General features: G+C 39.8%; 1 protein-coding gene across 1 annotated transcript; it reads right to left on the minus strand.

The window, feature by feature from the left end:
* Positions 1–951: 951 nt before the first annotated feature.
* Positions 952–9771, minus strand: LOC143889488 (uncharacterized protein C57A10.07). Its single transcript, XM_077393718.1, has 3 exons — positions 8791–9771; positions 2247–2371; positions 952–1424 (listed from the first exon to the last, which is right to left on the minus strand). Exons 1-3 carry the CDS (start codon positions 9374–9376, stop codon positions 1104–1106), a joined length of 1032 nt encoding a protein of 343 aa, XP_077249833.1. The 5' UTR covers positions 9377–9771; the 3' UTR covers positions 952–1103.
* Positions 9772–15514: the final 5743 nt, after the last annotated feature.

Raw genomic sequence — 15514 nt, forward strand, 5'->3', positions numbered from 1 at the left:
TTCACTACTACTTTCACTGATGCTATAGAAAGATGTGAGGAAAAAACCCCAAACCCAAAACCCTGGACTACTAGTGTAGTTTTACTAGTTTTTATTCACCCCCTTTTCTTCCCTAGGCCACCCCTTCTAGACTTCTAGTGCAAAGGAAGTAGTCGTAAGTCGTACCATGAGAAATTATAGAGTGCACGGGCAGCCCAAAAATACAGTGGGGCTCACACATTTTTGGGGTGATCCAAACCATTCATTTGTTGGAACCTGACATAGATAGGGGAGGCCAGATAATCCTTAACTCTCCGATCATGTGAGGTCCCAACAAATGAATGGTTCGGATCACCCAAACAATGTGGGCCCCACTGTATTTATGGGCTGCTGCACAGTTGCCCACCAGTCCTAACATAATTACACTTAAGGGGTGGCCCGGAGAATAAATTGGGTGAATTTTTTGTGCCTCGGCTTCAACAGGTTGCCTCCAGAATCAACTCCGTAAGATTATCCTTACCCTTGGACGTGTTGAGGGATGAAATGGATTTGAAAGGTAGTGGTACAACCTATTTACGTTGGGGCCCTATGATGGCCCTTCCTAGTCTTTACAAAATTTGAGTGAGGAAATTTTCAGTTATTCATGCCAATCAACAAAAAACAATTTTCCAAGCTAACCAGTAATGAAAGTAACTACATATTGAATGGTTGGGAGTTCCACGCAAAAGCAAAGATCCCAAATCGGAGAAGTGAATAAGATGTTGATGGGTTTATAAGGACTTGGGCACCCACGCCTTTAATGGCGAGTTCTACCTGGGTCCCAACAAGTGGTATTAGAGGAGGCATGGTAACCCCGGTGTGCTCTCAAGGATGATGAAGTCGTGAAATTATCAAAACATGGTAGTGCCAAAACCAGTAACCTTAAAATATTATTTTTTTTAAATGTATTTTCCTTTTTCTTTAAGGAATCGATGCGACATAGGGCTGGATTTTATTGAATCGTAGCAGCAAAGTTAAAATATTACATTAATCACCAAAATTCACAGGCAATCCGGGTTGCAACTTTGATACAGAAGGTTTTGGCCCCAAGTTTAGACACCACAGTAGAAAAGTTGTTGCCAAATTTAGTGTGCCCAAGGAAGTGTTCCTGGATAAGGCACTGCACCACAATAACTGAACAATCCATTCAGCTCAGGGCAGCCATTAGGATAAGGGATCGACCGGTGAAATGGATCACGCTTAAGTCTCTTCCTATGAAGAGAACCTGAACATCCATATGGGTCTTCTTGGAACTGAGCGCTGACAGATTCTTCACCTTTAATGGCAGCCTCCTTTGAAGTTGAAGAAGCTGGGGTCCCGATGTAGAAGAACTTTGTCTCTGGAAACCCAATTGCAGAGCGGTGGAGATGCGCAAATCTCTCTTCCTTGAAATCATAACTCACAACCTGATGTCAAGAGCAAGAAAATAAAGACAACTAAAATGAGATGGATTTAGAAATGACTAATTTTGTGAAGTCAAAAAGTCCAGATTTGAATACTTTGTTGGATATTTTAGACATGTGAAATGGCATTTAAGGAGTCCAAAAGCTATGAGGAAGGGACTGAGCCAAATCCTTGAAATCAATTGGTTATGAGTGGAGCCATATTTATGTGTGAAACTTACAGCCATACTGTAACTTGTTTTTCCTAAACATGGTTAAGCCATTATTCACATAACTTGGCAGTATCACAGATTACACATCCAATGATTCAACCAAACTTCTTGTTCTTTAGGTTTTTGGAGTGAAAATGTTTCGTCATGGTGCAGTCCCTGTCAACTCCGTGGAGAATTTATAATTTCCTAACCCAGAGCACTAGTTTCCTATGGAAAGAGAAAAATGAAAAAGCAATAATTGACTCTATTGCAAAATGCTTATTAAGCAACTGAGCATTGCAGTGAGTTTAGAAGACCGGTGTTTTTTAAGATACACGAAATGAATGGAATTCACAACCAGGCAATGACCTTGATTGCTATCAGATCTATCAATAGTTGGCAGCTATCATGGACAAGACAACGGATGCTTATGTGTATGATAGCCACATTTCTATACTTGTCAACATAAAGATTTTTAACTATTTTTATTCTCCTTAACAAGTCACGCTATTAGGATTCTTTAAATGGTTTGATGTATTTCAGTTATGTACATGAAATTGAGGATACCTCCGTGGGCAGTATAAAAGGAAATAATGAAAGACTAAACATTCAATATTAGTAAAGAAAAGCTCACGGTAATGTTATGAGGATATGTCCCAGTAAGCTCCCGAAAACGACAAATGCTAAAGAGAAGGTTCTCAAAGCTGTCCCTTGCATGCTCTTCAGTGAGAGCTCTCCATCTTATGCCCTCTTTCTTGCCTGTATAAGAGAACGCAACAAAACCACTGAGCTAGTTGAATTGAACAGGTTAAATTCTTTATGCAATGCTTGATAACTATAAGGAAAGTGAAGGGAAATGGGAAAATTCTCACCAAAACCAGTACAACCTTATACACCCCAAAGGTCAGACATTCAGGAATTCACAAAACCTTATTGGATACATGGATTTTAGAATCCAGGTTTTAGTTTGAAAGCAGTGTAAAAGAGGGGTGAGAAATCTTAAAACGACGGACGGTCTCCTTTAAAATCTTGGATATCAATTGTTTTCTTGGATTTTAAGTAAGAAATCCAGGTTTTAGAAATCCCTCCCCCATCCTGAGATTTCTAAAATCTAATGGGACAATCTCCGACTCTCTCGCTCGACGAAAAAAGGGGCAAGAAATCAGAAAACGATGGATGGTCTCCTCCCGTCTCCCATCCAGGATTTTGAGGAAATCCAGGAATTTAAAATCCTTGTATCCAAACAGCCCCTAAATGAAGTCGCTTTATTTCAGAAGGTCAAAATTCTGATAAGCCATGTTGCCTGATTTGAGAATTTAGTGAAGCAACTTTTTGTTATTTGTCCATTTATTCCTAGCAACAAAAAAATGGTAAGGTGGCAGTTTCCAGAACAACCAAGAATCTGGAGCGGCTGTGGTGCTATTTTCTTTTGGTAGTAAGCTGGGATTGAACCCCTGACCTCTGGGTCAAAAGAACAAAGCTTTAACCATTGAGCTAGAGGCTCGATCCCAGGCTGTGGCGCTTTTGAACATAACTAACTTTAAAATTTATGTGAATTGTATATATACTTGTATATATTTAGGGGCAAAACTAGCCAATCGAAAATATTTTGATTCTCTTTTATGGCTTTCTCTTTAATGGCTTTTAAGTACCTTCTAGAATAGTAAAATGCCCTTTCAACTTGGTTTGCGTGTGCATAGAGAAAAAAAGAGCCTAATGTTGTCAAAACAAATTAATCTCTTCGAGCACCATACTACCCTTCCCTAGCTTTACATCATCCCATGTATTTCCACATAAACATGGTCACAATTCTATAGGTGAACGTGTTGAACCTAGCAGCAAGCATGCCCTCCCACATCCCTATGTGAGGAAACAACTGCTTTGGTTAAGAAATATCAGAACGCAGATAGTCAAATGGTGCTAAGAGTAAGAATTACCTCCAAGCTCTGCACTTCCTCAGAGAAGAATTCCATGAATTTTCATATAGCATGTTATGATTTAGAATACAATTGCTAACACACTTTTCTGCAATGACATACATTGAAAGAAACAGTGGTAACAATCCATCTACCTTTACGAGCAAAATTATGGATTTCCTCTACCCAATCCCACAACCGAGATCATTTTGCTCAAAAGCTAACCTCAAACAAGCCATTCCAATCACTATTTTCAAGTGGCAACATTCTCTGTCCCAATATTCTTCTCCATCAAAAGAAACGAGAAACTTCGGTGGCAGAAAAGCATTGTGATTTTTAGAAAATCCAAACAAAAAGCTGAGACATCTCCATCTCAGTTCCTTCAATCTTCCCCTGCATCGGGGAATCGCGATTCCCCGGAACCCAATTCCGAATCGGGAATCTTGGCGCTTTCCCTAAAAGTGAGATCCACGCTTCCCCAAAATGGGAATTGCTCTTCCCCAAAATGAAAACATGCTTCCACGTCGATTCCTATCGTTTTAATTTTATGGGAATCAAAAAAATGGGAAACATGCTTCCCCGTCGCTTCCCCCGACCCTCCCCACCTCCCGCTCCGCTTCCCACTTTCGCTTCCCGCTCTGGCAACCTTGGTTTCCTCCCCATTTTCATCCAGATAGGAAGTCATCTCTCCTTCATGCATTTGCATGCCTTTTAAAGTCAATTCTCAGGAAACAAAATTTCAGCAATCTGATAATTCTGCTAAAGAATCATGGAATCCACTGCTTTTAACTTGCATTAGTATTTCCCAATGCAATAAAGTTACAGTGTCTTTTTTAGTGTTTTTTTTTTGGGGGGATAAAATAAAGGGTATTTCCAAGGGTTCACCTTAGTATCATGTTCATATCGTCGTATTGAATGATCCTAGTTATAAATCTGACCCATAAAAAGTACCCAATGGTGGTGGGAGGCTGTGATGGTAATGCAGGGTTGACACAGCAGAAGCTCTGATACCAAAATATTCACGCATGGTGTTTGTAGCTGAAGCTTTTAAGGGTGTTAAGAGAAGGAAAGGGAAGGAAAAAGGGTTATTGGAAGGGTTGAAAGGGCAGTTGGAATTGTGGAAAGGGCACGTGGAAGAGTTGAAAATGGGCGTGCCTTCATTAGAAAAAGGTCCATACATGATAGAATTTGAGTCATTCGAATTAAAGGAAGGAAAGATGGTTGTATAGGGAATCATATGGGTAAGATTACAGGGATGTTGGGTAGGTGGAAAGGTTGGTCAGTAAACTTGTTGGATAGTTTCTTGGTGGCTAAAGAAATAAACAACTACTAGTTGGGTTTTTAAGGGAAGGAAAAAAGGTTGGCTCTTGGACGAGATTTAAGAAGTTGATAAAGGTGGTTTCTGTTAATAAGAAAATCAAGATTTGGTTTCAAGGGGAAGGGAAAATCAAGAAGTGGTTATGTGAATTAGGGGTAGTCGGTTGGATGAAGATGGTGTATTAAGAAAGGAATGAATAGGTGGTCAAAGGTTGCTGAGAACAAGTTTAAAAGGTGGTGATCTTAGGAACTAAAGATGAGGCTTTGGGTGGTTACGACTGAACTTAGGATGGGATCTGTGATAGCTTGCAGTTAAGGTGAGGTGGCTGTTTGCAATGTCGGGTAGGACTGAGGAATCGGTTAACAGCAAGGGTGGAATTCGGGCGTAACTAAAGGGTGAAGGCTATTATTGCCTGGGCTTTGCGTCAATAGGGAGCCAGAAAATCTGGTTTGTGCAACTGAAGAGAGGTAAAAAAACCAGGGATGAGGTGTCTGGTTTCGAAGGTGTTTAACAGCTAGTTAAGGATTTTTAATGTTCTAAGAGACAAGGGATGCTGCAGGTGGCTCAGAACTAACAAGGGATGGAAGTGTGATGGTTGGCTGAAACAGGGATAGTAGAGTTAAGGGTGCGGTTGGGCTGAAAACCAGGTTGGATTTGCGTCCAGAACCTACGGCTAAAGTTAGATGAAAGAGGGCCGTTTCAAAGGGGTTTGGAAACAGTGTTTTCCAGCAGAATAAGAAAAGTAGAACAAAAGCATAGAACTGGTTTCCTGCAGGGGCTGAAGATGATGGCTGTGATGGGCTGAGTTCAAGGTGGCTGTGGGTGCTGTTTTGACGAGGCAGCAAGTCAGCAGCAGGGAGAAGAAGGTAGGTGGCAGTTTTGTGTGAAACAGTAAGGCAGCAAGTAAGCTCAGCTGGGGTGATTTCTGCACAAGAAATCAGGTTGGGTTTCAATTGGTGGAACAAGGAAAGAGAGGCCGCTAACATGGATTGGTTTTGGGTGGTTTAATCAGCAGCTAAGTGGCTGCTGTTCTTTGGCTGAAATATGGGGCCGATGGACAAGGATGAAGCACAGAAGGGCTGCTTCCTTGCAGAGATGAAAACTGATTTTTCAAATAAATGTGTAGGACTTGCATGGAACAAGTTTAGAAGAAACGGAAGATAGAGAGGAAGTTTTCATCAGAAAACTTTCAAACCATTCTCAAACAAAAACAGATAAAACCCAAACCTTTTCTGTATTTCATGATCATACAAGATGATAATTTGGTTTACATCCATGCTCCTTTTATAGACTTGATCTGGGCGATTCCTACCTAAACCAAACTAGTTCTCCTATTTCTACTAAAACTATGAAGGAAAAAAGACAAAAATATCCTAAAAATTCTCATCAGACCAGTGTTGGGAAGCAGACACGCCGCGGGGAGCCAAATTGGTGCTGAAACATTGTATGGTTTAAACGCATATTCACATCGGGCTCTGCTGCTATTATATACCAGAACAGTCGGGTATTGTTTCTGGTTAGATGAGGACTGTTACAGCCCATCTGAAAACACGCTAAACTGTTAATGCACGTGGTGGTTAATGACATAGCCAGGGCCTGGTTGAAAGGGGTGGGATAAAACAGAGGGAAAGAATCATGAGTAGGCCTTTAACAGTCCTCATCGGGCTCTGCTGCTATTATATACCAGAACAGTCGGGTATTGTTTCTGGTTAGATGAGGACTGTTACAGCCCATCTGAAAACACGCTAAACCGTTAATGCACGTGGTGGTTAATGACATAGCCAGGGCCTGGTTGAAAGGGGTGGGATAAAACAGAGGGAAAGAATCATGAGTAGGCCTTTAACGGGCTGGTACCATATTTTTAAATTTCAGCCGATTTCGGTCAAAATTTCAGATTTTGGTTGGGACCGACACCGAAATCACCTAAATTTAAAAAAAAAGATCTGAAATTTACTTCTTTTTTTCCAAAATTTCAGCACAAGTTTGAAATTTGTTTTTTTTTTTCCTACCAAATTTCGGCCGATATTTTTGGTATTTCGGCCGAAACTGGAATTTTAAACCTTGGCCGGGACAAGCATGTAATCTTTGTTAGCAATGTGGGCTTGGTGTAGCTGCTGTTTGAATGAGGGGGATGCCGTGTCCACAATGTCCCCATTGTTTTAATCCAGTTATTGCCATCTTAATAAAGCTTGTTATCTTTCAAAAAAGAGACTAAGGTGGTTAGATTATGTGTTGAAATTGTATTTCAATCTTAATAAAGCTTGTCATCTTTCAAAAAAAAAAAGGACTGAAGTGGCTAGATTATGTGTTGAAATTGATCTGATGAAGAAGTTACCTAATTGGGCTTGGGTGGGATTCACAAAAGACCAAGGCACGTGTCAGCAGATCGTTTATGTATCCTACCCCTCCTACTGTTCTAATTTCCATAAGATTGGTCATGATAAAGATCAATGTAATATGGCAAGAAGGAGAAGGGGATTCAGCAACAAGATGCTAGGAAAAATATTTTGATAAGATCCATGGATATGCAGACCAGGAAAATATGTGTGGAAAAGAAAAAAAAGGACTAAAGAAGATGGAGTAAATCAGAATGATCGGAATTTAGATCTGGGGAAGAATGCGGATGGTGATTCCTTTGTATCTTACAAGGAGATTGGAGAAAGGGAGATCCAAGATCTGTCAAAAACGTCCACCAAAAAATGGGTGGGATAGTCCTTTAATTTGTAGATGAGACAGAACAAAGAAGATGGGCAGTTAGTGTCATTTTCTGATGATGGTAGTAGGAAAAGCCAAGAACAGGAGGAATACCAAGAAATAAATGAAACTTGTGCCTTCCAATAACTTGGCGAGAGCTTTAGACAACTGACCAGAACTCTTTGACAGAAGGTCTCCTTATTAAGCCTTGTGTGATCTTTTTACAGATGAAATGAATGTCTACCTTTACCGCTCTGTTCTCCCATTCAGTGCGAGATTATATGCTATTTTTTTAGAACTCTATGTTTCCTAGTACAGCATCATTGAATCAGCTTCATACGACTATAACGCCATAAATTTGTTTTCTTCTTTCTTTAGGTTAAAATAAAAGTATACAACAATTCCAAAATATCAATCATCCAAATTAACTTACTAGAAACTGAAGCCATATCTTGATACTCAACTTCAAGACAAATGAGCTATATTACGCAGTTTCTATTTTCATTGCACTAGACTATACCCTAGAGTCCTAGACACACATGCAATCATTTTGGCATCTGCAAATCATCATGTGTTGACTGGATTGGTAAACTGGAATTAGATGATGGCAGGATATCTTACCTTACTACAGTACACTGTTTTTGTGTTTACTTTGCATTAGATGATAGCAGGATACCTTACATTACCTTAATTTTTGAGTAATCACTTCAAGTAATATTAGATCTCTTTACTTCTTTAAAAGTAACAGTGTTTAATTTTATTTTACTCTCATTTTTCTTTTTGGATGAGTTGGCCTGCCAAAGTGTGCCTCAGTGACACGAGTACCTATTCCATCTTCTGGCAAAACTGGGCTATACAACTAGCATTATCCTAACTATAAATGTATACAATTAACCAAAGTTAATGTGGGACTTCAACTATATTTGGAATTCAAAAAAGCAGACCACATACTTCTTGTGGAAGAAAAAAAAAATTGATAAATTGTTTATTTGCTATCAACCTACTGGATGCATAACAACAATACCATGTGTAGAACAAACATATTCCTACCATTATATAAAGGATAACAAGAACATCAACATCTCCTTATCATAGGGCCTCATCAAAGCTTCAAATAATTAACCCCAATATAATGTTCTATACTCCATAAACTATTTCTACCTAGCACGAGGCAATTCAAACCAAAACAAAAAAATTCAAAAAATAAAAATACAAAGATAAAATTTAAAGGACAGTAAATGAAGAGTTACCAAACCAAGCCTTTGATTCAGCAACAGCCCAGTAACTTTGCGCCTCACTTCGAGGACCAGCATCTTTCCTAGTCTCTCCACCACTAAACAAAAGCAATGCACTCTCATCTTCGGCCGCAGTCTCAATTCCCACTTTAATATGCGTCAAGAAAGTAGAAGCCTGCCCTTGATGCTTCTGATATGTCTCCAAAAGCCAAGAATCCTCTTGATCAACCTTCCCACAACTACTACTCGTATAGACCGAATGTCCCGCAACCATAACAAGATTACGAAGATTCGCAAAAGGATAAGAACCCGAATTCAGATCAAAATGTTCTTGGGTATTCATCATTCGATTGTACCCCATTGAAAGGACTATTAAAATGGTTATCACAAACGATAAGAAAACAAAGAAAATCAAAATTGGGTGAAGCTTGTAGTAGTATTGAAGGCGGGTTGGGATTGATTTAATCATTTTGATCAAATTGGGCACTGAATTTGTTGGCTTTCTTGTTTTTCTTAGGGTTCCTGATTCTAAATCAAAGTCTGATCTTGGGTATGCAATAAATGACCTAGGGTTTCCTAGCCCAAATGACTGGTTGTTCATGGTGGCATCGAATTGGCACTATAGATAACTGGAAAACACAAAATTAAGTAAACCCAGATGGGAATTTAGATAGAATGATGGAGAGAATCATCTTTGGTACTGAATTCCGTATCTAAATCCTTACTATACTAAAAGAGAGAATCCTTACTATACTAAAAACCAAGTAAAACTGGTGGAAATGTATGATCGCAATTCTCATCTATTTGGGCATTGGGTTAATGGGTTCTCCCTATAAAAAACAACAAAAAATCAAGGAATTGGGATTATGGCGAGAATGAACATCAGTGACCAGGAATATTGACTGGAATTTGTGGAATTACAAAGCCTTTGTTGGTGAATGAAAAGGGTTCTTTTGCAAAAGAAATCTTCTACTTCGCTTAATTTGCAAAAACCACTCCAGGAATATTGACTGGAATTTGTGGAATTACAAAGCCTTTGTTGGTGAATGAAAAGGGTTCTTTTGCAAAAGAAATCTTCTACTTCGCTTAATTTGCAAAAACCACGCTTCGGGTTTTGCAATTTACAAAAGAGTCATCACATTTGAGTGAATTTTCCAAAAACGTCATGCCACCAATTTGTGACTAAATTACCAAAATACCTACGGTAGATATTTTTAACTCATAAAAGAACCAAAATATCCTTATGTACGAGAAAAGGTGAAAATTACCTTGTAAAAAGACCAAAATACCTGTGATGCTGAGTGAAACCCACCATCTCCACCGAATCCCATGTACAGGGAGGGTCCTACCATTTTATATCTCCTGTCCTGTGGGAGTGGGGAGTGGGGAGTGGGACCCATTTTTTAGACCCGTGCATAGCATGAGCTAAGAATACTTGTATATATAGAAATGATATTCCCACACCATTGATTCAAAACATATCATTGAGCATCATGGGTATTTTGGTCTTGTTACATAATAATTTTTTGTAAGGATTTTCTTACCCTTTTATGAGTCAAAAAATCTACCATGGCTATTTTGAGCCCGTGGCATGACGGATTTGCAAATTTCACTCTTGTAAATGGTTAAACTTGATGGTCGTTTTTGGCAAATAAATCTCAAGGTGGCAAACGGGCCATGCCGTGCCGGCACGGAAAAATCAGGCCCGGAAGGGTTCACGGGCCGTGCCGTGCTGATTTTCTCCAAGGCGAGCACGGCACGGCCCACGGCCCGCCGGGCCGGCCCTTCAATCACATTTTTCAACCAAAAGGACTTAAATATCCAAGAAAAAAAAATTCTTGGATCCTAGCCCTACAATCTATAGTGGAACTGCATACTATGGAAACCTCTATAGATCTGAGGGTTCGGGTCATCCAATGAAAATGATTTTTGGGGTAAATATGCGGCCCATCAAATGGATGGCTTGGATCATCCTATGGGATAAGCCTTATACTTTTTGAAAAATACTTCACTATAGGGGCTTACACCATATTACATGTATATCTTGTAAACTTATGAGTTTTATATGGGAAAGTGATATATATATATATATATATATATATGTCCCTTTTTTAGTAATTATCTAATGGGAAAGTGATTATCTAATAATTATTTTAATCTAATGTGACAGGTTTACACTAACCCATCCATATCTTAACTAAGGTAGGAGTAGACACCAATGAACCAATATTATAATCACGAAGGGTTCACATGGTAATTTCATATTACCATTCTCTTCAATTCAATCTATTCATAGGTCTACAATTTCAACTTGGCAAACATGCCGTGGGGCAACTCCGAATGAATACCTTAATTTTGAATAAATTTTTCTCTGAGACCTCCCATCTTTATAAAAAAAAATTAATAGGGTTGCTATAGGAAAATACTAATCACTTTTGAATAAAAAAAACTATGCAATAAACTTGTGCCATGTGCCAAAGGGATGAGAAACATAAGTACTAAAATAACCTTGTAATAAAATTGTTGGAGGGGGTATTTTCAAGATTTTCTGAAATATATAAGTTTTGGACGAGAATACCCCCCAAACTAGCCTTTTGAAACACCTTTTGGGGGGTATTCTTGGGTTTTTTTTAAAAAAAACACACATTTTTTAAAGGGGGCATCCGGGCTCGCGGGCCGTGCCGTGCCGGGTTGTGCCACCCGCCGGGCTGCCCAACCAAGCCCGGCACGCGTCACTGTAGCTATTTGTGCCGTGCCTCGCCAGGCCGTGGGCCGGCACGGCCCGTTTGCCACCTTGAAATAAATCGAAGTAGAAGGCTACTTTTGCAAAAACCGCCCATGAAATTATTGAAAAATAATTCCATTAAAAATAAATTAAAGAAACATTGAAATTTTAATTTTCCATGAAAAAATTCTATTAAATTTTCCCAGCAACCAAAAGGCTAATATATGGTTTGAGAGGCATATTCCTCGAACAAATTTTGTGGGACAATGATACCATCAAGCTCTTAACGAAGAAGTGTATGAGAAGCTTTACCATACCCCATTTTATTTACACCCATTTTTAAAATTTATGATCGGTCTCATGGGGGACTGAAGCATTAGTTAGTTATTGCTCGACCTAAAATCGTCCAATGTGGTCGGTCAATGCACCGAGTGTGGGTGAGTGGACGTGCAATGAATGCGCGGGTGTGCAAGCCTCCTGAGAGGCAAGACCGAAACTCAATCCAAGGGGTAGAAGACCAAAATGTTTTCGTCCCCTGGGATTGGATTTCAAGTGATTGAGAAGGGAACATCACTTCTTCCTTGGGCTCCTCTACCTTTACACAGATGAAAAAGGGCCTTTTACAGTGCGATGCAATGCCAATTGTAGAGGTGTTAACACACACACAAAGTGAGAATGACTAGTGGAAAAATCGCCGATGTGCATAGAACGCAAACGATGTCATCTATGCACGTAGAATGCAAATAACTCTCAGGATCGACAAACCATTCGATTAACTAGCTAATGTAACGACGCAAACAGACGCCAGTGGGAGGGATAGTGAATTAAAGAGAAAGTCTCACCTAGGAAGATAAATTCATTGCTTCCTTAATCCGGTTCGGAATGGCTTCAATTAGAAAAGTAAATTGATAAAAGATAAATGCTATGACATGATTGTGTTCCATTCTAGGACCTTTCACTGAGATTTAGACGTCTCTATTTATAGCTTTATTCGAGTAATCGGTCCCCTTTATCCCTTGTTCTCAAGAACGGAACTCTTGGTAAGTTCCCATCTCAGGGTCCACTATTCACACATCCCCCTTGCTCCTAGATGGCTACTACCCTGTCTCCCATCAAGTGATAGTTGGCGAGTAACTCCTTTGACAGTCCATTTGCTGACTCGGTCCTACTTGATCGATCTAGCTTCAAAGATAGGTGTAAATACTATTCTACCTCCTAAAAGTGCTAGTTGTTAGTGTATATGCCCTAAAAGCCAGTGCATGTATTGTATTGACATTAATTTATTAATAAGAGGTTTATTTTATGACATCTATTGGGTATTTATATTTGAATGTGTGTGTGATGTGCTTATACTTTGACACATATTCTTCCTTAAGCATCAAAGTAGGAATATCATGCCCATGGATGCACATATTCTTCCTTTGCAGACCTTAAATGTTCCTGGTCAGGGTTGAGACTGGACATTTCTTCTAGTATACAACCAGCATCAGACCTTCCTCCATACACGGATTGGGGTGACTTATCTCAGCCACTGGGGCAGTGGACCTTGAGCAGGCAGTATGAGTGTAGTGAATGGTTCACGCATTGAACGGGATCATTACAGAATAGCTTGTGGACATGAATATTGATAAGGTTATTATGCCAAGACATGACCCTTTATATGTCCTTCAACCCAAGGGGTCATACTAGTCTGTGGGCTCACTCTATTACTTTAGTCTATCTTAATGTGGCTTTGGGTTCAAGGTCACATTCAAGTAGTATGGGTCTTAGGGTAACCCATGAGGTTAATAAGGATGCCTAGCATGGAATCCTTCACCTCTTATCAAGAGAAAAGTCATCTACATTTTCAGTCACAGTGTGTGGCATTTAAAAGTGCCTGACCAGGCGATTTGATAAATGATTTATCAAAGGTTTTTGAAAATACTTGTGTGTGTTTTTTAAAGGATTTGCAAATGCATTTGCGGGCCCAAGTTATATGCTTGGAAGGTATACCATTGCGTGGGTCCATGAGGTAGTGAACGACCCCCCCCCCCCCCCCCCCAAAAAAAAAAGAAAAAGAAAAAAGATCCAACCCGCGGTAGATGAGGATTGAAGGAGGGATGTAAACATAAGATGTGATTATGAGTATTAGATGATCTGACGATCATCTTCAGTGTTACATCCTGGTGGGGGCCACTTACCCAATGTGACCGTAGTGTGACTACATAGCGAGATCATAGTGGGGGCCATCTTGAGTTTTGCAAGATCGACCGTCGGATCCTTGAGACGATCCCACTCATAACTCACTTGACCTGTTACGATCCTTAGAGGATCAAGGCTTGGATTTATAGATTGCACGGATGGATGAGAGACAGAGGATTTACACCGTAAATATGGTGTATGCACTTTTGTGCATATACGATGTATATTATCTAATTAATTAATAAGTGAGGGATAAATAGGATATTGATTTCCTATTGGTTGGGAATTAGCTAATAGTTGATTGGCTCATTTAAATTAAAGAGATAAGGAGAAAATGAGGGAAACTTTCTTGAGGACTCTTTACAGATAATTATAGAATTATTATTATATGGAAACAAGTGATTACGTAGGAAAAGGAAACTGGATGTTTTTGGCTCTATAAATATACTGCCAAAATCATTTTTTACATAGATTATTCACTCACAGCCTAAAAACGTCTAAGCTTTCTTTCCCCCTCCAGTTATCCAAAAACCCTAATGCTTTCTCTCTCATCTCTTTGATCTCCACCATCCCTAGAAATTCAAGAAGAGTTCTTCAATCCTCCATCTGTAGCAATTAAAGGAAGCCACTGATTCCACTTTTGAGTCTGCATTCTTTGAGAAAGAGCGAAGTGGAGCGAGGAATAGATCAAGCAGAAGTTGTCAACTCTTCGGTATAATCTTTGATCCTTGTGTTTTTAATTATGTCACCATCGAGCATATAGTAACTAGGAATCTTGGGAAATGAATTAAAGGGATAGAAATTTTTTTGTTATTAGTTCCTCCTAGGAAATCCGCCGTGCCTAAAAAATCCCTTTGATTCGCCCAATTAATTAACAAATAGCTAATTAGAGTTTAAGTGAAGGGATTACTCATGTACCACGGTTTACTGGTTCGGCGGCATTCCCTCAGGTGGTCTACGCTTCCCTCAGGTGGTCTATGCTTTCCGAAGGTTGAATGCCTTAATTGGTGTGGATCCAAGCTACCCCAATGTGGAACCGACCAATGGAGATTAGCAAAACTAGATATGTACCTTGCTAGGGCCACAAAGGATTTTTCTGAGGAAAAACACCTCTTAGGTGCCCTCGAGTCAACCCATTTCTCCCTCTTTTCTATCTTTTCATTTTGTTTATTTGTGTTACGGCCCACTAGGCACGTAACAGCTCCTTGTGGGAAGATTCCTCTATTGGGGATTTCCACTCGCGGAACCTCTCTGGCGAGGACTCCTCCTATTGGGGAACCTCCTACAAGTCCTCCTGCAGCTCCTTGTGGGAAGATTCCTCTATTGGGGATTTCCACTTGCGGAACCTCTCTGGTGAGGACTCCTCCTATTGGGGAACCTCCTACAAGTCCTGCATTTTTTGATAGGACTGAATGCATTTATAGGCTCATGGAACACAGTAATCTTTCACTGTCGTCGATGCAGGACTATTCACCTTAGCCAATTTTAAAAAAAGGGGCAACCTCATACGTGGGGCGCTACATTCGCTCGTGCATGTACCAGTCTGCATCCGAGGTTGCTTTGATTGCCTTTTGGAGGCCTGGGTGATGTTCAGGCTTGCGTGTTTTCTGAAAGAGGTGTTTTGGTCCTAAAAATGATATTGCTTCATCGATATGGTGTCAGACTTTAGTTTTATAGTGATGTATAAAGTACTTTAATCCTTTTGAAAATGTGCCTACATAATCGGATTTGCCATTGTTGGCTCTCATCAGCTAAGCAGAGCAAAATGGGGCGTCTACAGTGATGTGGCATAACAATCACAATGAACAATTTCTATACACATTCACCCTTCTT

Source organism: Tasmannia lanceolata, unplaced genomic scaffold (genome assembly GCF_043159265.1).
Source record: "Tasmannia lanceolata isolate RefF3 unplaced genomic scaffold, GAP_Taslan_0.1 ptg000013l, whole genome shotgun sequence".
NCBI classification, from domain to species: domain Eukaryota; kingdom Viridiplantae; phylum Streptophyta; class Magnoliopsida; order Canellales; family Winteraceae; genus Tasmannia; species Tasmannia lanceolata.